At 49.5% G+C, this 24,004-nt stretch overlaps 1 protein-coding gene and 1 long non-coding RNA gene across 2 annotated transcripts; one reads left to right on the top strand and one right to left on the bottom strand.

The window, feature by feature from the left end:
• Positions 1 to 906: 906 nt before the first annotated feature.
• On the bottom strand, positions 907 to 7,280 carry PPP1R3B (protein phosphatase 1 regulatory subunit 3B). Its single transcript, XM_064710876.1, has 2 exons — positions 7,209 to 7,280; positions 907 to 4,348 (listed from the first exon to the last, which is right to left on the bottom strand). The coding sequence occupies exons 1-2, from the start codon at positions 7,220 to 7,222 to the stop codon at positions 3,457 to 3,459; spliced, it is 906 nt and encodes a 301-aa protein (XP_064566946.1). The 5' UTR covers positions 7,223 to 7,280; the 3' UTR covers positions 907 to 3,456.
• Positions 7,281 to 7,452: 172 nt separating this feature from the next.
• LOC135447333 (uncharacterized) lies at positions 7,453 to 8,744 on the top strand. Its single transcript, XR_010440074.1, has 4 exons — positions 7,453 to 7,903; positions 8,004 to 8,115; positions 8,260 to 8,363; positions 8,716 to 8,744. It is a non-coding gene; the product is annotated as an uncharacterized LOC135447333 (long non-coding RNA).
• The last annotated feature ends 15,260 nt before the right edge of the window (positions 8,745 to 24,004 follow it).

Below are 24,004 nucleotides of genomic sequence, written 5' to 3'. Positions count from 1 at the left end.
GGTTAAAAAAGTACTTTTATGACAGCAAGGGACTTGGGCAAAGCCACAGACAGGAGGTGCTCAGTTTTATCACTGTATAGAGCAAAGGCCAAGCTCACTCTGCAAGGCTCTGCAGTAAGATGGGAAGCACAGCCTAGAGCTGCTCAAACCAGCACACACCAAGGCAAACACACCTCCCTCCCCTTCCCCCACCGCTTTCCATCTTACCTTATCTGCAAGCAGCAAATCCCACCCAGCTCAGGAGCCGACTGAAATACAACACCTTCAGAGCATCACCGAGGCTCAGTCTTTGTGGTGAGAGCCAGGCCGAATGCCAAAGCTGGCCCTGGCTGGCATTTACACCAGCTGTTCCCTTTCTGCAAAGGGGCACGATTGCTCCTCGTGCTTCTTATTGTAGTGACAACAGGGATAATGACTCAGACATAAGGAAGGGCTAACTTTCACTTGATCCTGGTATTAGAAAAGAGCCTGCCCCCCTTCTGCAACACCTCTCCGAGCATCCATCAGAGCCCAGCACACAGAGCAAAGCCCTGATCCCAGATCAAGCCGAGGTGGGGGAAGGGGAGAAGAGGGAGATTGACTCAAAACAAAAGCAGAGAAACCCGAAAAGGCTGTTCCTGGCACTGCAAGCAGGGGAAGAGTGAAGAGCACATCGGGACCACAGTGATTAGTGGGGAAACCTGGGAGCAGAGAGAAGGCTCAGGGCTCCTCCCATCCCCGGGCTGCAGAGGCAAGGGAAGCATTCGTGTTGGCAGGAAGGCAGCAGGAATAGGCAGCTCTTTCCTGTAGCAGAATTCAGGGCGGATGTGCGCTCCTCCCTGCCAATGGCCACTTGCAGGAAGCTGGACCCGTGTCCAAACTGCCTCCCCAGCCCCATGGGTGCTTAAATAAGGTACACAGCCAAGATTTTGTTCCACCTTTATTTTAACAATCAGATAAAAACAGCCATATTTTTAAAAGAGTCATTACATGGCAATTATAAAGTGCATTTTCCACTTGAATGTTGTGTACAAAAATATCTTTTAAAAACAAACATGCAAAACATCCTACAAGGCACTTCCAGGCATAGAGCAAGGAGAGCAACCTCCTCACTTCTATGTTCACATTGGCAATGGAAAAAGGGAAAAGGGGAAAGGCCACAAGTAGCATTTTTAAACTGCTATTGATCAGATAGTCAGTTCCCAACCTAGCTTTTACTTATGGCACTGCTCTTCTAGCTTATCTTCCATGTTCCTCCCTAAGCACACCCAAGGCACAGCCTGAAAACAAGCCCATGAGGGGACACCACCATCCACAGCACCCCAGACCCACATGCCTTGTTCAGGCTCACAAACAGCTCTCCATGGGCACAAGAAGGTGCCAGGAGAACATAACTTTTCTACAGCCAAGTGTCTTACAACATCAACACCATACACTAAATAAATAAAAACTATCACTGTCACACAAACTTGCCTCAAGTTTAAAACCAAGCCAAGCTAGGCAACAGTCCCCTCCAGAGAGATGAGATGCAGGCTCTAAGGGCTGACCTGGGGAGCTGTTTGAACAGAGGAACCAAACCTGATGAGTTCTAGGCTAGCAAGGAGATTCACCACCTCAGCTAAGTGATCAGGCACACTGAGGACACATACTGATTCTGTATTTTGAAAAAGCAGCAGTTGAAGGCCAGCTATTCTTCCTGCAAGCTCCTGTCCCTTTTGATATCCAACAGTGATCCAAATATCCCTTCTAGGTTAGAGTAAAACAGCTTCTATGTATTTGTACAGTAGTCTCCAGAATTAAAAGCTATGTTAACAAAGTTAAGTAGTCTAGCCTGTTGCTTCTCTCCAGCACATCCACAGGCTACTAGAGGCACCCAAAATTATGTAAAGCTTATGCACTAGAAAAAGCAGCATTTCCTTGACCTTTATTTGTAAGACTCTTCAGCACTCTCTCTCTCTGAGCTGAAGGATTAAGTTATTCTGCTAGGTTAGCACCCAAGAAGCTCTGTGAGGCTGCTTGGCACTGCTGAGCTCACCAGCCCAACACACAGCCAGAAGCCAAGCCACCTCTTTAATGACAGAGATGGCTCACATCTGTGATTTGTCTCACATGCAGGGGTGCTGTCAGGATAACCCCACATATCTCACTCTCCTCATGGCTAGTTCTTTGCATAGCTGGGGTGAGCCACTTTTATGGCCAGCGATGCAGTCTGGGCATTTGCAGGTTAAACTGGCAGATACTGCTTCAGCAGAGAGGGAAGCCCAGCACGTTCATCCAGGACAGCCACAGCACCCTGACATATGAGCAGTGCTGTGCCTGTATCTGCCAAGCAGTCCATGGCACAGAGTAACACCATTACCAGATCTTAAAAGCAACACCAGCTCCAAAGCCTGCTCATCCCAAAGTGTTGCTGGGATTGCACATACCACCCCTTTCTCATCCAAGGCACTTCCATGACACAGCAGGTACCCAACAGTCACCTTCCTTTACAGGACATAGCATAGACAGCCACAGGCTCCAGCTGTGTTTGGCTCCTATAGCACCTGAGCAGAGCCTCCTGCACAGGACCCTGGGCCCCAGCTGGACAAAACTCTGGTTTACAGTCCACAGGAGGAAGAAATGCATTTTCAGGGTCCAGCACAGCCAATTTCAGATGTCCATCAAGGGGAAAAAGCATCATTGGTCACTTGTGATTAAACCAACAAGAAGGTTTTGAAGAAGGTAGTCAAGGATGTCAACCCTTGTTGTGGCTGTGTCACAAGCACCACACAGCCACAGCTAATCTCTATTTTTGGTAACACCAACGGTATGAGAGATTTTCAAGATCATCTGATATAACAACCAGTGACTAAGCATATCAGATCCTCTGCCACAGGCACATCTCCTAATACGGCAGGCTGTAGGGCTACACTTCTTGTCATCACATTGCATTTTCACTTCCAAAACATGCTTTCTGCCTCCAGTAGGATGGGCCTCACTACAAGGATATGTGCAAAGAGAGGACTCCATTCCTAGCAATCCAACCACACTATTTCCTGACAGGCACAGGCTGGCTTTGCAAAGAGAACCCAGCAGCTGTAGTAGAGCCCACTAACAATGTAATAAAAGGATATATTTTGAAAGAGCCTTTTAATACTAGACAGGCAGTACAAAGCAGCCACTACTACACAGCTTGAACAGAAAATATAAGCACGGTAGTGTTTCCCTGGACACTGGCATCTTTACTGAAGAGGAAGAAGAAGTGCTGAAGAGACATGAGCAGTCCTTGGTCCTCTGATCATCTGGAGAGCCAGATTTGCTGCTCTGGCTATAAGCCCCCTTCTAGCAGAGCACCGCACATCCGGTTTTGCTGGGAGGCTTATGCTAATCTACACAGAGCCATACTTCTTCCACCTATTCATACACCTGTGTTCAGGCCAGCCCCAAGGCCTGCAGACACACCAGCAGCAGTCAGTCAGCCTGGCCTTTGTCCTCGGGTCAGTAGTAGGGCCCGAGCTTCTCGTAGCCTGAATAACTGGGCCACTCAGGAAAGAGGCCATAGGAGCACCGAGGGCTCCCAAACCGGTCAAATGCACTGCTGAAGTCAGGAGCCTGTGGGGGACGGACAGCTTCCTGGGCAGACTTCAGTTCTGACCGGATGACCCTGTAATTTGTGCCCCTGTTGTTGTCCCAGTACACCTTCCCATCACACTCAAAGGAAATGGCAAACTCAACTCTTTCGTGCGACTGAATCCCCTCAGGCAAGCTGATGTCAAAGGAAAACGTGTCCTGGTCCGACCCTCCGTATGTATCCTTGACATACTGGCACGGGTGATCTACAAAGCTTTTCCACGTGTCAAATGTCATCCGGATCTTCACTGTCTTCTCAAAAGCGAGGTTCTTCACCTTCACTGTTCCCACAATAGATTTCTCCTTTAGCATGCAGTTTTCCAGACAGACACAATCTGCCTGGAGGCGGTTTCTGAAGTCCAGGTAGTCTACGGAGGGCTGAACAAAATCCAGGACGAAGCTGTCCTTCTCCACGGTTGTCAGGCCCACAATGTTGTCTATCAGCTCTGTGATGTTGAAAGGAATATCTAGCGGATCCTCAAACTCTGAGAACACCTTCACCATGGTCAGAGCGAAGCCTCTGCTATCTGCAAAGGACACCCTCTTCTTCGCCTTGCTGTGTGGGAAGGAGTTTGCTGCCTCTCCTGGGCCCTTCAGGGCAGCCTTGCTGCTCAGCTGGATGCAGGGCCGCAGCGGCTTGCTGGCCTTTGGAGCAATTTTGCAGGCGCACTTCTCTCTGCGCAAGGGTGAGGAGCACAGGTACAGCTGCATGGCCACGTCCACAGCCATTGCTTGCTTGTGAGGGAAATAGTCTAACACTCTGGAAGATGAGAAGAAGGGTCAGTTGATGCCAGAAAAGCACTTTAATACAAATTTTGTCGGACAGTTGATATATCACTTCCTCCCCCAAGCCATCCCAAATAAGCTTGCTTCTTAATTAAAGGCAAGTATCTGCATGGTGTGATTTACCGACACTGTGACAAAAACACTACAGAAGTGGCAGGACCAGAGCCTGTTGTGCCCTTGAACAGCTCTTCCAACTGCTACAGGGACAAAGTCACCCTTTGAAGGCACACACACAGGCACTGTCCTACTAGGCTAGCAATAGCAGGCTCCAGAGCATTTGCAACCCAAAGCAAAGCCCGTGGTTCAGTCCTGCCAATGCTCACAAAATCCCCAGATTATCAAATTTCAGCACTACTCCTGCTGTGCTTGCCTCCCTTCGGGAGAGATTCTCTCCAGGGCTTCACAAGCTTTTGTAGGAGTAGGAATTCAGTTTGTCACAACTGACTTCACCTCTCATAAAACCCCAGATGTCAGCCAAAAGCACTCATTTCAGCTGAGCTACACACTCTGCTCATCACTGTCCCCCAGAACTGCTCCATCCAAAGTGCCTCCAAGTAGTGTTGCAAAGATAGCAACAGTCTGACACAGCAGCAGGGCACAGGCTTGGCCAACACTGCTCTGGAGCTTTCTTCCCTCTATCCATTTTAAAATAACATCAGCTCAGAAGGCACATCAGCCAGTTTTACCTCCAGCACAGAGTCTGCACCTCAAGCCTCCACGGGGATTGTGCTAAACCCCTGGGAAACATCCATACAGCCACAGGGTTCTGCCAAACACAACTCACCTACTCGAGGCTCACCAAAGCTTTGGAAGCAATTCCTTCTCCCAGAAGGCACAGGCCATGTACCCCTCCACTAGAGCCTCCCCCCAGCACCCAGCCTCTTCCCCCAGGGAGGCAGCACCCTCTCTCTCTCTCCCCATGCACCCACAGAAGGGCAATTTGCCAGATGTACCCTGGAGATGCCTCTGCAGCCAGGCAGCTCCCAGAACACTGCATCCATCGCTCCTGCCCTTACACTGACATTCTGATGGATGCTTTTGGCAGACTCTCTCTTTGGCCTGGCTCTGGATAAACTGCTGGATTCATTTATCACACACATCCCCCTTAAGTCAACTGTATTAGAGTTGACTTTAAACACAGAGTATTCCTTTAATAAAATTCCCGCTTGGCAGCAGGCCAGGTTCCAAAGCTGCTCCCACCACACAGAGAGGGATGAGGCAGCAACAGTAGCAGTGACCACTGGCCTTGTGATGCAGCAGAGTTCTGGCTGCCAAAGCCACGCACAGCCAGCTCTAGTACTTGATTGCTGCTCCCGTGCCAAGAAAAAGAAGAGCCACACTCTCCAATTCAGTGCTTTAAGTCCCCACCCTGTAACACCAACACCGCAGCTATGAGCAGGCTTTCACAGCATCCACTCCGCAAGGGTATCTGTTTATTCAGAGCACATGTGCCAAGGTTTGCATCCCAACACACCCACCAGCCAACTCCTTCTGCAGTGCCTCCTTTCAGCTGCACAAAACAGACACCTCAGATCCACCTGTCTGCTAGCCCTACTCTGCTCATCTCTACCTGGTTTTGCCAAGTTTTTGTTCACACATGCTTTATATAGGTCATTTCCTCCTTGAAATTAATGCAGCTCCCAATCCTTCTTCTCTTGGGTCAGTTTCATCTGCATTGCATCTTTTCCCAGGGAAATTTATTCAGCTGAATTCCTGTAACTTCTGAGAAGCCAGGTTTCTTAGGAAGCCTTGGTTATTCACAGTTTTAGAATGACAAGGCAAAGAATGCCCAGCTGCATAACCTGGAGCTTTTTTCCAAGCCAAAAACTATAGTAAGAGCCTGTCATAACCAACTATGAGCATGAGCTCTGTGCTTTTATGAAGCACATTTGTAGGAGCAGGAATGAACTCCGAGTTCATTTGATAATCCAGACAACTACTTCTGCTCTGGAGAGTCTACTAGTGCCCAGCTCTCAGCCAGACGCAGGTTTCCCCTTTGGGGCTGAGGAGGCTTGTCTTGAACTCCAGATGCTTTGGAGGTGGGCACAGGAATATAGTTTTGAGAGCTCGAAATTTTTCAGGAACTAAAGCTCCAGGAAGCAAAAAGTGCAGGCAGGGAGCCCAATGCAGGTACAGGGACCAAATCCTTTCCATAGCCCATCAAAAGGAGAGCAAACTTGACTGTGCCCGAGACTTCTTCCTGTAGCTTTACCCTCTCCAGAGAAGAATATCTGTCACCACTCATTCTTCCCTCCTGCCATTCTACGAAGGAGAATTAAGCCAGAGCCAAGGAATTACTTACACCTCCCTTATCGAGCCCCTCCGATTGCCTCCCACCTGCTACCTGGGGACAGGTGAGCCCTCGCCCAGGGCTGGTCGTGCAGCACTTGCAGAGCCAAAGTTCGCAGCCGTGGCAGGGCCGAAGCAGCGCTCGGTGGCTCCGCACCCCCTCCTCCTCCCTGATCCGTGGGGCCGGACCACCCCCGGGGCACAGCCCGCTTCCCGCAGGCGTCTGCCCGGCGGCGCTCCCTCGCTACAGCCCGCCCCCTCCGCGACAGCAGCCAAGCCAAGCCGCCCAGAGCCGGGAGAGGCGGCAGCAGCAGCAGCGGAGCCCCGCGGAGGGGCAGCCCCGGGGCTCCGCTCCCGCCTCAGCCGGGGGGCTGCAGGAGCCAAGCCGCAGGATCCCGCTTTCCCCCCGGAGCAGCAGCGCCGCGGCGGGGAGCGCCAGAGCCGCTCCCGCACACACGAGGAGGCTGCGGAGCCGAGCAGGCGGGGAAGGCAGAGGGGAGGATGAGGGGCAGAGCAGCGCCGGGGGAGTGGCGGTGCGCCCGTACCTGGTGCAGTGCATGGAGCCGCTCCGACACCACCGCCTCGCGCCGCGCCCGCTAGCGCGACGGCCTCTTAAGGGCGCCCGGCCCCGCCCCACTGGGCGGCAGCCAATCAGCGCACTCCGAGAGCAAGAGCCCGGCACGCGAGGGGGCGGGGTCGAGCCGGTGGGCGGGGCCGCGGCGGGCCCTGAGGGGCCGCGCAGGGATGGCTGCCTGCCCGTCGGGGGAGCTCCCGGGGCAGCGGCGGGGCTGCCGGGCGGGGGGAGCTCGCCGAGCAGCCCCGATGCTCCCCCCGCGGCACGGCAAGCTCCTTGTGGTAAAGTGACAAGCTCTATGTCCAGCGTCGGCTGCCCCCAGTCCCTCACTCTCCGTTGGTTCTTGCGCCAGGTTGCTGTCCCTGCGTGTGCATAATCACAGAATCAGTTTGGCTGGAAAATCATCTGAGATGATTGAGTCCAACCTATGACCGAACACCAGAATGTCGACTAAACCGCAGGACTAAGTACTAGGTCCAGTATTTCCTTAAACACCTCGGGAAGGGTGACTCCACCAAATCCCTGGGCAGCCCATTCCAATGTCTAACCACCTTTTTTCTGTGAAGAAATTCCTCCTAATGTCCAACCTAAAGCTCTCCTGCTGCAGCTTAAGACGATGTGCGCTTGTACTGTCACGGGTTACCTGCGAGGAGAGGCTCCTTTCAGGTACTTGTAGACAGTGATTAAGATCTCTCCTGAGCCTGCTTTTGTCCGGATTAAACACTCCCAGCTCCCTCAGGTGCTCCTCTAAGAATTTATGTTCCAGACCCATCACCTTCTTGTTGCCCTTCTCTGGACCTGCTCCAGCATCTCAGTGTCCTTCCTGAACTGAGGAGCCAAAACTGGGGAGAGCAGAGTAGGCTTTCCAGGTGCCACAGGTAAGCAGCTAAACCCTCGGGAATGTGCTCTTGAGACAGCAGAGCCTTTTGGGGGCACCAGTCTTCGGTCTGAGCCGGCCCAGGGTGTTTGGGTGCTCAGGGCCAGCTGGGGAGGAGGGTGACTCTCACACTCCTGTCTTGCAGCCACAGCGCCGGAGCAAAAACACCAACAGGGCCTGGCTGGCAAGGAGATCAGCTCCATGGGAGTCCCTATCCAGCCCATGTGCAGAGCTGGAAGCATCTGCCAGGTGAGTCAATGCTCTGTCATAGACTGGTTTGCAGGGCCAGCTGGGCCAAGGGGTCTTCCCAATTGTCCTCCTGCCTCCAGTTCCCATTTCTGCTCCTTTCTTTGGGCTGCTCCCAAGTCCATGTCAGCACAGAGCCCAGTGTCCTCAATAATTTGGAAAGCATGCATGGAGCTGGCCTCCCTGTCAGGGGAGTGGTTCTGTGGACAAATGCCACCCCCACTGGGAGGCCTGCTGGGAGGTAGGGATGGTGCATTTGCCTTCTCCCCATGGTAGCAGTGAGGATACTTTTTGTGCCACATCAGGCCTCTAACTGCACAGCTGCAAGCAATTCTCTCTCTCACCTTCCTTACAGAGCAGAAAGAAGGACTGAAGTGTCAACATTTGTTTTCCATTAACTTGTGGAAACATAGACAGCTATTGTTAAAGCTGGAGACTTCCTGCTGTAAGTTGCCATTTAAAAAACTTATTACTCTGCAAGGCAAAAGGGTTTTGTTGGGGAAAAAAACCCACACTTTTTTGTTTCATAAATTCTTTTTTGATAAAACCAATGGTAGGATTTAAAGCTGGGGAGAGAGAGCTGAAAGATGTACCCATTGCAGGAGTTCTGCAGATTTACAGTAATATTTCACGTGCTGAGGGTATGGTGGGGTTTTAGCATGTGTTACTTAATGACAGGGTTTACAGCAGAGATGAAGGGACCCATGTTCAGATTTCCCCAGGAGACAGACATGGGATAAGGTGAACATGTCCTGTGGAACCCCTGCAGTGCTACCTCCCCTTCTCCAGGCAGAGCCACTACACCCTGGCTCGGCGTCACTGGTGCAGAGAGGTTTGGCTGGAAGTGCTGGACTTAATGGGATGAGCCCCAAAAGAGGTGGAAGTTCCAGCCTGACTGACACTTGTCACAGTGGTCCAGCACAAGTTTCTCCTGCACATTGCTGGCAGCTGGGCACCATTGAGGTGATGAGGGAGATGCAGGATTGCTCTGGGCTGTGCAGGCTTTGCCCAGCCAGCCCACAGTGCCAGGCACAGAATGCACATGAGCTGGCTCAGGTGCATTTCTGCCCCTGTTTGCTGTGATCAGGCAGGGTGTTGCACAACTGTGGCTGTGTTTGCCCCTGAAGCAAAGGTAGGTGGATGTCTGGGCAGGGCAATGTGGCAGACTGTGGACACAGGCTCTTATCTCTGGGAAGCGAAGATAGTGGCTATATTTAGCTGGGTGCTAGGGCCTTGGGCAGTGATCTTTGTGATTTCCCCACAGCTTTCCCCACACCCCTCCTGCTTTGCAGGGGGGTGAGACAAGCTTGTTCCCTGGCATGAGGAATAGGCTGCACGTTGCTTTTCTTTGGGGGAGTGTTGTAAGAACTAGTCCCATCCATGACAGACAGCTCTGGAAGGAGGGTCCCACTTTCCCATCACGTCTCCCTTGGCTTTTCTTCCTCATTCAACGGATATTTACCCCAGCACATCCTGGTCTCCTGCACCGGACTCCTGCACCTCTTGGATGCAGCCCTGCTGGTTTGCTGCCTGAGGGGAGGCTGAGCTTCTCCAACCCTCCAGAGGGGCCCTCCTTCCCTTGCCATGCTCCCTTAAGAGCTACTCTACCAGCAGGCTTGAACAGGTCCTCAGGGACCCTTCCTGATCCTGCCACCTCCTCAGTGCTCTGCTGGAGACATGGGTGCATGGAGCATCTTCTCCTCCATGTTGGGAATCTGCAGGCTGCAGCAACAGCTCAACTTCCCAGCAGCCGGCCTGTGCACAGCCCCTGCAGGAAAGGGGCTTTGCCACTCATTGCCAAGAGTGTTGTGCAATGTGTCCACACCACATCAGGCTGCAGGGCCAAGGCTCAAGGGCAAGGGCTGTAAACCAGCGGAGTGCTTGATGAAATAGGGAACTGTGAAGGGGCTGCTGCCATGGGGCACCCCTTCCCATATCTCATGCTGTCTCCCAAGTCAGCAGTCCCCTCCCACCCCTTTTAGGTTTCCTGAGACTCAAAAGCTGATGAGTAGAGATGCAGTGAGCATCCTTGCTGGCCAAAAGCAGAGCAGGGCTTGGCTGCAGAGGCCAGCTGGCCAGCAGCCACTGATCAATGTGTGTGCTTGCTGGCCAGCCAGCACTGACAGCCCCTTGGCCAGCTATGGCTAACGTGACAGAAAGCTGTAGGAAACATGGGTTCCCATCAGCTTGGTAACTGCAGTCAACTTGGTGACTCTCACCATCATCTGTGTGTGCTGAAGCCTGATGTATTGCTTGGGAGCTCCTTCCCAGTCCGGCTTCTCTAGTGTCATAGAAAACACACCTTCACCAAAGGACAGACCTGGGAAGGCCTGTTGGGTGATGGGATTTCCCCTTTTTTTTACCATAGGTCTCCAACTCCTGTGTCTGTCCCAGGCAATTAAGCAAAAAGCATTCAATGTGCCCCATTGAATCAAAGGCAGTATCAAAGGAAGCCCCAGTCTTGGCTAAGGCTCTTGACTGTGCTTTGGGGAGCTGTGCTCCAGGGCAGAGGCCCCACTGCTTCTCCTATCCAGAAATGAGGAGTTGCTTCAATATATTCTGGCTGCAGGCCTGAGGAGGGGTATTTATCTTGGCATGGCTCCCTTTGGATCTCGTGTGCACCCATGGTCAAACACGCCGAGGAATGTGCACTCTGCCCACTGAAGACCATGGCACTTGCCCTTGCAGGCCAACATGCACAGCAGAAATGGTTTGGGGCCAGATACAAAGCCTGGCCTGGTATCAGTGTGTGTGATGGAGAAAGACTGGGTATTACAAAACTGTGGTTCTTAATATCAAAAATGCCCAACAAAAGAGACCTTTAAAATTGTTGCAAAGAAAGGGAAAATATGGGGGAATGAATGAAGGCAAATTAGCCACAACAAAGGCTGCTACTTAGAGAGAAAAAGGGGAATGGGCTTTCAGCAAAGGAAGAGCTCAAAGGACAGCACAAGGAGACAGATGACAGTACAGAAACCAAATGACAGGCAGACAGGAACAACAAAGAGAGGAGTCCTTGGCCTGACATAAAATGTGCTTGTTGAAAATGTTGTATCAGTGCTAAGGTGGGGATGGGTACCAAGTTAAAAAAATCTTTTCTCCAGAGACTGGGACCCAAGAGGGGTGAGTCCCTGCAGGAAGAGAAAGGTGCTGCTTTTTCAACACATCTAATATTCTTTTCAGAAAGCTGCTCAAGGACATTGCCTCCCTGCAGTCTACAGAATTCATTCTCGTCAGCGTCGCTCTGGAAAAATCATAGCAATAGAAAGGAGGTTGGTTGTCTGTCCCAAGATTGCATAAAGCAGTGCAGCAACTTTTTTTTTTTCTTGAGAGCCTCCCTTCCTCTATGAGCATGCACTGTGGAAATGTCTGGTTTGACCTCCCAGAAAGTTTTCTTTGTTATGCTTCAGCTGTTTTAGAGAAACATGGTGGTTTCCCATCCCTTCTGCTGTTTGTTTGAACCCAGGAGTACCTGGTTGGGCAGATATTATGTGTAAAAAACCCACAAAAGCTGTAAACAGGAAGGAAGAAAGAAAGGAGCATAAAGACACAGCTTGGACTAAACCTCAAATCCTCCAAATTCCCCATGTGCAGGAGATAGACAGCAAGGGCTGGGCTGGAGTGGCAAGAGTATGAAAAGGAATTTGGGCTGTTTCAGTGGATACACTGGTGTGATTGCAAATCCAGAGAGATGCTCAGCTCCTCTCAGGCAGGCTGAATCAGCCCAGCTGCATTGACAGCTTGCCTTTTTTATACCATACAGGTATCCAACTGGCTGAACTTGAACCTGTCCTAGATGCATAACTTACGGTGAAGCAATATATATTTTAACTTTGGTGCCCTGCAAAGTTTGCAAACCTTATTTGGTGGAGCAGTTGTCTTGGGAACTTGTATGTATCCAGGCTTGGGGACTCAGAGGGCTTATCTTTGTGCAAGAGGCTGAGCTTTGCCTGAAAGCCACTTGTATGCAGAGGAAGGCTGGGGAGAAAAAGCCAGACTGACGAGTGCATGTAGTTCTTGATGATAAATATGATCCTAAGCTCCTTTCAGGGGTTCATGCCCTTCAGCTGAGCCTCTCTGAAGATCCAGGCTCTCTGCTGGTCCATCTCTCCATGAAGCATTTTGTCTCATCTGAAGATTAGTGTCAATGAAAGATGGGATCTGTTGCTTTCTGGACCTGCCTGCCTTTGTGCATTCACTATAGAGAGTCTGAAAATCAACAGGGACAAGATGCCTGACTTTTAAACAGTATCCTGAGCAAGTGCCAAAGGCGATGTCTGCGATAAAAGCTTACGGTACTGGGAAATGTCAGCTGAAGCTACTCCAGTTATCACCCTTTGCATTTTTTGAAAATGTTTTTCAAGTGTAACCTGCCTTTTTATTTGGAAGTTTTAATTTAATCCCGTGTGGGCAAGACTTATTCAAGGATTTTTATCCAATTAACCAGAATCTTGAAGTTTCTTTCTTGCAGAAACTTACTCCTAGCAAAAATTACCCCTATCTGGGGATCATGTACTTCTGAAATTGCACAATAAATGCTACTCAGTAGGTCACTTGAGATCCCAGTTTTGGAGCATACAAATGCCTCCAGTGTCTGCAGGTGCCCTGGCATTGCCTTGTCTCCTGAGAACTTAGGGTCCTGCAGAGACAGCTCTCTCCCTGCCTGATCTTACATGATCCAGCTAATCTCATCTGCACCTCACAGTGACTTTGCACCACAGACAGGGCTTCTAAACTTGGATTGGATGAAGCAGAATTTAGGAAATTTGCCTGCAAACAAGAGGCACACCCAGGGCAGGAATAACTCTAATGGGCTCTGGAAAGCAGGCCTGCTGTTCATAGGAAGGCTGCCTCTGTCTCTGGCTGGGTAGCAGGGAGTCAGGCCATTGAATGGTACAGTAAGCATTGTCCCAGTGCTGATGGCTGGGAATAGCTCATGTCCCAAGCCCACGGAGCCTGTGAGCATTTTTATCTGTCTCTTTCAGCTCTCCTCCTCCTCTAGTCTTTGCTCATCTCATGTTACTGATCTACTCAGCTTCCCTTCATCAGCAGCTACTGGGACCCTGCTGTGGCTGAAAACCCGAGTAAAGAAAGTGCAACCTCCTCCCAAAAGTAAGACAAACAGCGTGGTGTCCCTCAAGTTTCCCTGAATGCTACTGATTCCTGAGCAGAAGTTAAAGTGTTGGAAAGCAAGTCAAGATGGTGCAGACACAGCAGTTGGTGAAAAAGAAGGTCTTTGGCTTGTAAATAGAAGACCAGCTTATAGTGGTTTGAATCCAGTGGCACCAGCAAAACTGTAAAAAACCAGCAATAGCTGGGGGCTGCAGGAAAATCACCAAGTTGAAATAAATATTATGGTTCTGAAAGTCACCACAAATAGCCTAGGAATTGAATTTGCAGACTTATCTACTCCTAATGGAGGAGAAAGAAATCTAGAAGAGGTGAAGCAGTAGCAGCTAAACACTTTGGGTTTTGGTTTTTTTACCTCCAGAACTGCCATGATAACTTTAGTGTTTTTGCCCAAAAGCTAAGGGCCACAATAGGCCATTTTGAGTAGTACTACTCCATCAAAACTCATAGTGCAGTGCTGAAAAACTGCAGACACTACCAAATACTCTGGTCTAATTATTTCCATTCATCTAAGGGTTACTTCAGAACATACTCTTCTGTGATATTCAGGCTCCCAGTGAGGCAACAACCCAGAAAAGACCAAACACTTTTCTGAGGCTGGTTGCTGCAACCTTATCATCTGAGACTCACAGAGCACTTTGGATCTCCTCAAGTGCACGTCCCAGAGACAGGAAGTTGCTGTCACATCCTGGAGATGGGCTGTATAGCTAAGCTGGCTGACCCACAGAGCAATGATTGCTTAGTCTTGAAATTACTCAAGTCCAGTCTTCTGACTGCCTCCTACAAGGTCTGGTTGGTTCCCCTCCCTCTGCTGGGTGGATTTTCCTTGTGAGTCTTTACAATGCCTAATGAACCTCAGGTTGTGACTGATGTGAGCTGGTTTTGAGCTGTTTGACAGCTTTGGAACAGCCTTTAAAGCCCTTGGTCCCACAGCTTCTAGGTTGTGCCTGTAGTGGGGTTTGCTCCATTAAGGAGTTTGCTTAGGTCCTCCAAGAGGTAGGCAGAGTCAGCTCAATCAAATTAAATAACCAAGTACTGTTTGATTAACAGCTTAACCCAAGCTGCTTGTGGCTTCCCTGGCGGCCAGGGCTGACCCAGCCTGTGCAACAGCACGGCTGGGGCTTTGCACCGTTCCTGTCCAGGGAACCATGTGCAGGACACAGTTACCCTGGCACTCAACCGCCTCCAAGATTTTTCAAGCCTCTGCTTAAACGTGAGCTAGAGCAGCTATAAATAGCAACCAGTGGCCCCTGGTTAACCCAGGGGCTTTGATGTGGAACTGGCTCAATGTGAGTCACTGGCAGCTCACAACCTCAGCTCTCACATTGACTGGGGGCCAAGTTCATCACTACTCCTGGATTATTGCTGCCTTGTAGTCTGGGTAATGGAGGGGTGGGAATATGTTCCATTTGACACCTCCAAATATGAAAATACTTATTTATCTATTATATGGCAATAAAAATGCTTGTACGTAATTACAATGCACAATTCATAATTGAAAATATAAAGCATAAATTTCAAATTAGGACTTAAGTGCAAAGCAATCTGTAATATCGAAAGTTGAATAATATAATTACAACAAATGTCTTGATAAAGGGTTGGAAGCAGCTGCCTCGGGGAAGGGAGGACATTTGACACCAACTTTGCAAAGGCAGCAATGTCCCCATCTGGTATGGATGCTGCAGTGCATAGTCTGTCACGGGTTTGACCACTGCCTACCACAGTGCTGCTGGCCCCCAGCATTTCTTATCTGCATGAGCACACATCCTATTTATTGAGTGGACTTCCTTTGTTTTGCATCTCACTCTCCCTTAAGGGTGTGTTATTGTCTTATGATCAGACATTGTGGTTGCAATATGCACAGCACTCCTGGTTTAATTGCTTTCTCCATGTCATTCCAAAGTGTGAGTCTCTTAAATCATTGTCAGGGCTGTGTTCCTTGCTGCCAGGCACTGCCAAGGCTGTATGTGGAGCACTGTGCCCAGTTTGTGTCCCCAGTGTGAGATAAATGGTGACAGGCTTCAGCCCAGGGGCTGCCACCAGACCAGAGCATGTGGCGTGTAAGGAGACACCAAGGGAGATGGGCTTCTTCAGCCCAGAGGAGAAACAACAAAGAGTACCCCACTCTGTGTGAGAGACAGACAGTGAACGCAGAGCCAAACCTTCTCAGAGGTGCCCAGTGAAAGGACAAGAGCCAACAGGCACTTCTGCAACACAGGGAACTCTGATGAGACAGATGGAAACCACTGCTCCAGAACAATGGGATGGCAGTACATGGCCCAGAGAGGGGGTCACACCTGCATCCTTGGGAACCAAGCCTTCCTTGGCCCAAACATCCTGAGCTGACTGTGAGTGTCCCTCACACAAGGAGTGAGGATGGGACACACACCTCCAGAGCACCGTTCTGCACGGATCCATCCATGATTGTGTGATTATATTTCCCCGTTTGAAACTGTTGCCCCCTGAAAGCATTGATGGCTACTGAGGCCCCTGATGCAGTCTGTGGTAGTTCACAGACCTCTCTCAGTGGAGCAATGCTCTCACAGGAGCAGGCAAACCCCACACTGCTTAAAATTAAGATTATTTACTACAGTGAGCAAATACAGAATGATGAGAGGCAGACAAGACATGGAGAACTCATGTATCAGCGTGGCGTTTAGTGTAACATTTAATATCCGGCAAGATATCCTAGTCTAGGTAAACACATGCATCCCTCACTAATACAGAGAAATCTTATTCTGCATGAAGCAATTAAGCCTCTTTGCAGGCTGTGCACAAGGGAAGTGGCTCACAGACCTTTGCCCACAGTGTGACTCTTGCACCTCTGGAGATTCCTGCCTGCCTTAGCTCCTGCTGCAGACCAGATGGGCTCCTGCTGGGCACCAATGTTCCCCATAACATGCTCATCTGCTATCTGCACTGCAGTCTTAAGTAAGCTTGGCTGGTTTGTTTCACTACTCACTCTGAATGAAGTGAATTCTACATGAATGAAGATCATATCAGGGATCCTGTCAACCCATCAGCTGCTATCAAGAGGCCACTCTTATTTTTTCCACTTGTAAAGGAGGTGTACATAAAATATGCCACTACCTGTCACAGGACTTTGTGGATACTAAAAACTGATGTGATTCAAAAAGGGACCAGATATATTCACAGAATCAAAAATGCCACTGTTGTCTGCAAAGACACTCCCACCTTTCCAGGAAATCCTTGATCTGCAAATCAACCTGGCTGGGAAAGTAATCAGAAGAGAAACTACTACAGGCTTGCCCAGCCTTTCTTTTCAAGTATCTGCCATAGCTCTCTCCCAGACAGGGTGAGGGGAGAGATGGACAACACTTGAGCTTAAGGTTTCACAAACCATCTTACTCAGTGTCACGAGTGTATTGGAATTTCTCCCTAAAAATCTTCACAGAAGGCAAAACTCTATGGGGAGAGAGGATCAGATACAGAGCAGAGAGCAAGACAGCCCAACTCCTCCCTACCTGAGGGCTCCTGTGTAGAATCACAGAATTGTAGAGGTTGGAAAAGATCTTTAAGATTGTCAAGTCCACCCCTTAAGCCAGCAGTGCCAAATCCAGGACTACACCATGTCCCTAAGCACCACATCTATGTGTCTTTTAATACCCTCTAAATGTTACACTCAGCAGGTGAAAGCCATATTCTCTGATTTTGGTGATCAGGCAATCACAAACAAGAATATTTGGTGTTAAAAGTACCAAGGCTGCTAGGGAGCCAAAAAATTAACAGCACCACTCTGGTAAGTCTGGCCATAAGCTGAACTGGCAGTTTTTTGGGGGTTTCCAAATAGCTTGAAATCACCTGTGGAGACAAGTAGTGACAGCCATCCTGATGCTTCCCCACCTACATGCTTTAGTTGGGGAACCCAGGAAGCTCTGGTAACTCCAACCATGCTGTACTGGAAGCGCTGGGACCAGCAGCCAATGCACTGGTGATCAGCAATGACATAAAACTCAAAGATGCCTACCCTGTGGCAGGTGAAATGATAATACACAGGACCATGAGAAGACACAGCCTAAGAGTCTGTGATTTCTGTGATTCTCTGAGCAAAAAACCAAATTATCATCCAAAAGCTTCCCTTTTGTCAACACTGGCACCCCAGCTTCTGTGCAGCTGGCTCAGTGCCTGGACAGGGAAGGGCCCAGATGTGGGCTAGTGGCATTTGAGCTCGGGGGCTCACGTGTCTAGAAAAAGCCTGATAAGAGCCAGGAATGCAAGTGGTCCTGAAATAGGAATAAGGGCAGCTGGGAAAGCCTCATATGGATACATGGGCTGGGGCAGTGGGGCTTGGTATGCAAGGAGATGACACCTGCCCAGCACACTCAGTGTCACATTTCACTCCCAAGGAGACTCACATGGGGCAAGTGACATGTGCTGTGTCTCAAAGGCATTGTGGAGACTGCCCTTGGCCTGTCCTACACAGAGCTGCAGGAGCAGGGGGTCATTTTCCCCAGCAGTTCCCAGAGCTTGAGCAGGCTCCATGGAACTTCGAGTGATGAAGAGTGGCCCTGCCTGCCCAGCCATGCACACCACACAGCCCTTTGAATTGTGTGGCATATGCCCCATGTGTCAAATGCAAACACATTGCTGTCAGTGTCATCTAAGAGGTCTCCAAGCCTGGCCACCTTGATAGGCCCCCAGAAGGTGCACAGCCCTCCCTGGCCTCCCTCTGGGATGTCCCAGGACTCTGATGAGGCACAGCCCACCCTGCTGCCCTTCCAAGTTCCCCAGCCTCAGTCTTTGCCTCCTTGGGTGAGGTGTTGGAGATACAGCCAGCCATAGCATTCTCATCATGAGTTGCTATTCTGTTGGCCTAGTTTGGGGATCATCACAGGGAGAGGGAAAAGATGGTTTTTTCTACATTTCCGTGTCTCACAGGTCTCTGTGGTGCTGTTTATAGTCGTCCTGTCCACAGGCAATTTGGAATTTGGGCAGAAGTGTCTGACCCAAAGCCAGTCCAGACATTGCCATCAGAGCAAGGTGTAAATTCAGGGGCAGATCAAAGTCAGATTTTAGCTCCAAAGCATAGAGCAGTGCCTGGAGGCTCCCTCATGGTTTGCCTTTCCTATGCTGGATGGGGTTTTGCTTTTACCAAAGGTTGTGACCCAGTTTCTGTTTCAGTGACCGGGTCTGACAGTGACCAAAGATCATCCAGAAGAAGCTCCTGAGCTTTCCTGAGTTCTTTTATTTGCTTGTCTGAGATATCACAGCACAAGGTAAGGCAAACTCCTTTCTTGAGCACGCTAGAGACTGCAAGAGACAGGCATGGGCTGGCATCTGGGAGCAGCGTGTTAGATAAGGCCAGCACCAAGCAATGTGGCAGCCAGCCACTGTGCCATATCAGTATTGGAGACTATTATTTAACCTATAAGTAAACATTGGCCTTATCTTGCTCCTCCTTTCATCTTATGAAAAAGGATATTCAAACTCTCTCTTTTTTTTTTTCTAGATTTGGCTTGGAGGAAAAAGCAAGTGGGTGCTCATGCTGAGCAGTTGTAGCCAACAAAGTTGTGCTCCATGGACATTGTTGCCAAGTCCCCTGTGCTGGTGGTGGGTGCTCTTTCGAGTGCACAGGGCTCATATCTTATTAGTTCAGTCTTAGCTCCAGGCTTCAAACAAACATGGTGATCAGATGCCTTCCAGAAGGTGCCTCCAGCAAGCAGCACTGTGGCCTGCCTGTCGTCCCTCTGGGCACTGCAAGATTTCCTTTTCCTTGGCTGTCTGGATTTCCTGGGAGGTCTCTGCTGATCCGCCTGAGGCACAAGCAGCTGTACCTTAAGCAAGTGCCTCTGTGCAGCCCTTTCCTCAGGCCCTCTGTCACCACAGAGTTTAATCTAATGCAGACTTTTCCTCTAGGCAGGCCAGGAGGATAGCAGCAGAAACCCAAATTTCCCTTCTTGCAAATGCAAGAGGAATGTGGGAGCCCCAGCTCGGCGGAGGCTGAAAGGCTGGCTAAGATCCAATTGAGTAAAGTGCCCATTTCATATCCAGTGGAGATGCAATGTAAACATGCTGAAAATTCTCGGCCATCAATCCTATCCACAAACTCAAATTTTTGGGAAACCAACTGCAAACAGTATCCCAGCATATATATCTGCTCTTGGCCTGCTTTGCTTCCATTCTCTCTTCCCCATGTAGTGGTGTCCAAGAGCAAAGTGAAACAAGGGCTGAATGAAGCAGTAGAAAGCTTTGCTATCTCCACAGAGTGCAGGAAAGGAGTGTGGCCAAAAGCCAGAAATGAAGCATTCAGGAATTTCTGACTAAATCACCTTAACTCTGCCCAGTGCTGAGCTGATGGGAGAAGTCCCTCTGCTTTGCCCAGAGGTAGGATTGAGACAGTGAAACAGAGGATCTACAGAAGGGTCTTGAGGCTCCCCTGGGGTGGGTGGTACAGGACCCAGTGGGGCCTTTCCCTGCCTGGTTTGGAGCATCCCCTTCCCTCATTGCATGGGGAGCAGGAAGTTTGTGCTGGCTGCTGATCACATAGAAATGGTGAGTATGTGACTGTGCTCTTTAGCAGCTCTGGCCCTACGTGACTCATATTCCTTTCCAGAACTTAGTATTTTCTTGTATTCTATAATGTTCAATGATAATTTTCACATGATTTTAAAGTACTGAATTGTTAGGCAGTGCATTAAACTTCTAATAAATTCCACTAATTCCAACACTCACAGAAATACCATATATTACAATGTTTTAATCCAGTCCATACTGCACTAATAAGTTATTTGCCAATGTTTTGAAGTCAGGCAGAGTGATTGGGAAGAGCCTCTACACTTTCCAAATTTATATCTAGGCCTCAGATGGAAACAAGTACCAGATTTATGCTGAGCAGGGCTGCTGAAGAGTGTGGTGAGCTCTGTACCTGTTCAGCCCTGGAGCACAAAGTAAGCACAGACCCCTACCAGACCTTCAGCTGCAGCTGGAGAGAGGAGGCACTGGGATCCCATGTCCCTCTTGGGTGGCTGAGGTCAGACACCCCTCTGTGAAGAAGGTTTTCCCTGGCATCCTGCTGGGATCCAGGCCTTGGCTGGTGCTTGATTGTCTCTCAGGTACCATCAGTGAAATGTTTGTGCCCTGCTGGGCTGGTATGGCTCAGCAGCAGCTAGGTAACACCAACCCCCGAGTGTCTGAGCTGAGACTGAGCATCTTGCTTCATCCCTTCCTCCAGAGGCAGGCAGATACACCCAAGGAAACACCTGGCAACTGGTTTCATGGTAGTGCTGCAAGACCAAAGTCTCACTCCTGCTGCTTTACTCTTTGCTGCCAGGCTGGGGCTGTTTTAATAAGGCACAGTTATTTACCATGGCCTCTGGAATGCCTGCTGGGCTGTGCTGTGCTCTGCTCTGCTCTGCTCTGCTCTGGAGGCTGCCTGGCTTTGGGGCTTCCACTGAGGCTGGGAGGTGCTGGCAGCCTCAAACAGACTGAGCTCCTGAGTGTGTAACCCCAGGGTTATCTCTGAAAGACCAAAAAGCCTGGCAGGTTGTATTCAAGTGCAGCTAATAGGGGGGAGGTTTTACAGCCCTTGAGCTTTTCCCAATTATTTTCTACCTCCTTTATTGCTTTTATCATCTGGGAATGCCTTAATTTGAGATGGGGGCCCTGATGGTGGGTGCAAAGTTAAATATGTGGTTTTTCTTCATGAATAAGGCAATTTATATTCTGGCATAAAATCACAGAGTCATAGAATATACTGAGTTGGACGGCAATGACAAAGGATTATCCAGTCTATCTCCTTGCCCTGCATGGGACAGAATCACACCCTGTGCCTGAGAGTGTTGTCCAAATGCTTCCTGAACTCCATCAGGCTTGGTGCTGTGACCACTTCACTGGGAAGCCCGTTCCAGTGCCCAGCCACCCTGTGGGTGAAGAACCTTTTCCTGATATCCAACCTAAACCTCCCCTCAGATACTGTTCCCTCAGATTCTGTCCATTGGTCACCACAGAGAAGAGATCAGTGCCAGCTCCTCCTCTTCCACATGTAAGGAAGCTGTAGACTGTGGTGAGGCATACATTAGATGTGTGGACAGCTCACACATGCTGAAATTTTGGGCTGCCCTCTCTTTATCCTGGTACATCCATACCACAGCCTACTCAGGACAGATTCTCACCCCAGCCATGAGGGATGCAATGACAATCACAGCCAGCATCTCCTGTATGACAGCATCCCATGTGCTATCTCCATCTCCCTCCCAGCCACCTCAGGAAGTGCTGTTTGCTCGTGGTGGTGTCATCTGCCCCTTGGTAGTTGCCAAAAAGCCACAAGGCCACAGGGAACATATTTAGCTGGATCAGCACAGCTACACCCCTATGAAGCTACAGCCTGATAGTAATAGTCCTAAGGCTCACACATCTTTGTTTCCCAGAAAAGAAATGTAGCTGGGCCATGTATTTGTGCTAGGTGCTGCAATCTGTGGCTGCCCAGAGCTCTAGTTTGCAGTAGATACATTGCTGCAGCCAACCCCAGGGCTTTCCAAAGGGACTGGCAGCATCCACTGACTGCAGGAGAGGCGTGCTGAAGGTCTCAATCCTACTGTTCCCTGCAAAGCTCTTCCTTTGCTAAGGTAAGAGCACATCCCAGGGGTGCTCAGGGCAAGAGAAAAGCAAGTGGTCCCGTGGAAAGCAGAGCCAGTAGCCCATTGCCTTGATGCTCCAGGCTTTGTTTGATAGCACTACAGAGATGGGGTGAGGTGCTGCCAGGCGGTCTGCTTGCTCTGCTGGGCTTGATCTTCCTGGAACCAGGATATTTTGGAGACCCTGAGCTTGGGTCTAACTCTGGCTTGTGGCTGGCTCTTGACCTGTGGGTTTAAAAGGTTTTGAGAAAGGGACTTAGACTGACTGACCAGTATCAAACACCCTGTGCTTGTAGGAAAAGGGGTTAAACCAGAGTGAGCTGGACAGGGTAGAAAATGGTGCCACCCTGAAAGGAGAAAATGAGCAAAGTGCTTTATGTGCCAGGATTTAGCAGCACAGTCCCTGAAAGGAACAAACAAATGTTCAATGCTGACACTCCTACATTGCTCTGAAGGAAAAATGCAGAGACAGACTGCTTCCAGAAAGGTGGCTGTGCCCTAGAGTGTGGATGTCAGCACTTCCCCATGCATTTGGGCACCTCCTGGGAGACTGCCAGTCTCTGAGAAAAGCCTTGCACACTTTAAAAATCAGGACCTTGGTAGCTTCTGGGCATCCCACTGGAAAAGACAGATTACAGGAGATTTAAAAATCTTCCCTCAGGTTTTCCTGGGAGAGCTGGTGGGGCATCTTACCAACAGCCACCCGCGACAAGGTAAAGTTACAGTGAGCAGTAGTGTAGGCAAAATCATTTGCATTTATTCATTAGAAGTTGATTAAATTGAAAATCTGGCAGTTAAATGAAAGAAAGCCTACGTCTTGGAAATGAAAACCCTGCCCTGGGATGGGAATTAGCCTCTAAAGCAGAAAGCCCGTTTGAATACTTCTTATGAGAAATTGAGGCAGTGTCAGAGTCATGGCTACAGGGCTCTCTCCTCCACTTGTTTTCCAGTCTCATCCCAGTGAGTTTGACATGGCAGTGGCAGAGTTGTCCCAGATGTTAAGCTCTGGAGACTTTAGGATTGTTTTAAATAATGTGGGCTGCTTGCTTAGCTGAACCAGTCTCTCTGCCAACATACTTGCTATGTATGGAAAACACACTGCATTTTTTGGCTTCAAAGACATTTTCCATGTCATCAATGCAAAAAATTAAGTGGGCACAGTATGTCATAAAGGTAAGAAGATAATCCAAACCTCCTACCTCACCAAAACACAAAAGAAGTCCCTTATTTATTTAACATTACAGGAAAGAAACAATTTGCCAGCCACGAAGATAATACTAATTTAACTTGGTTGCTGCGAGCACTAGGAACTTGATACAGCAAGCTCCTCTATGAGATGGCAATTGTTTCTATTTTTGTAGGGACTGGTATTCATGAGATTAAGCCAGATGCTCTGCATGCAGCCCCAGCCCCCTGGTGCCTGATTTTGGACAGTACTGCAGCAGCAGTGTTTTCCATGGGGCTAAAAGCTGAGTCAGTGTGAAGCTCTGTGTGGTGCAGTTTGATCTGGCAAAGAGCAAAGCTGCTGTGAATCAGGAAATAAAGCCAAAGTGCCTGTCCTGCATAAGGCTTTTGGAATCTTGTTAGAAGGATTTATGCAGTGTTTTTCCAGGGAGGAATACAAACCCTGTCTATTTATGTCTCTCGCTCCCATCAAATTTTAATGGAGTGCTCCTCCCCTTTGCTTGAACATTGGGATTTCTCTGCTGGTTCCAGGCTCAAGGCAGACACTCAACAATAAAGACTAAATGCAGCACATACCAAAGCCCATGACAAAATGTCAACCCTTCAGCAGCTAACAGCTGCAGTTGCCTGAGCTGGTGCTCTTCTTTCTCCAACTGCCCACCTTCCTGCCATCCGCAGGCAAGGAACACACAGGTAGGGATGTAAGGAGTACTCCTACACACAAAATCCTGCATC

The sequence above is a fragment of the Zonotrichia leucophrys genome, chromosome 4 (genome assembly GCF_028769735.1).
Source record: "Zonotrichia leucophrys gambelii isolate GWCS_2022_RI chromosome 4, RI_Zleu_2.0, whole genome shotgun sequence".
Lineage (NCBI taxonomy): Eukaryota > Metazoa > Chordata > Aves > Passeriformes > Passerellidae > Zonotrichia > Zonotrichia leucophrys.
This window is presented reverse-complemented; position numbering and strand designations above follow the sequence as displayed.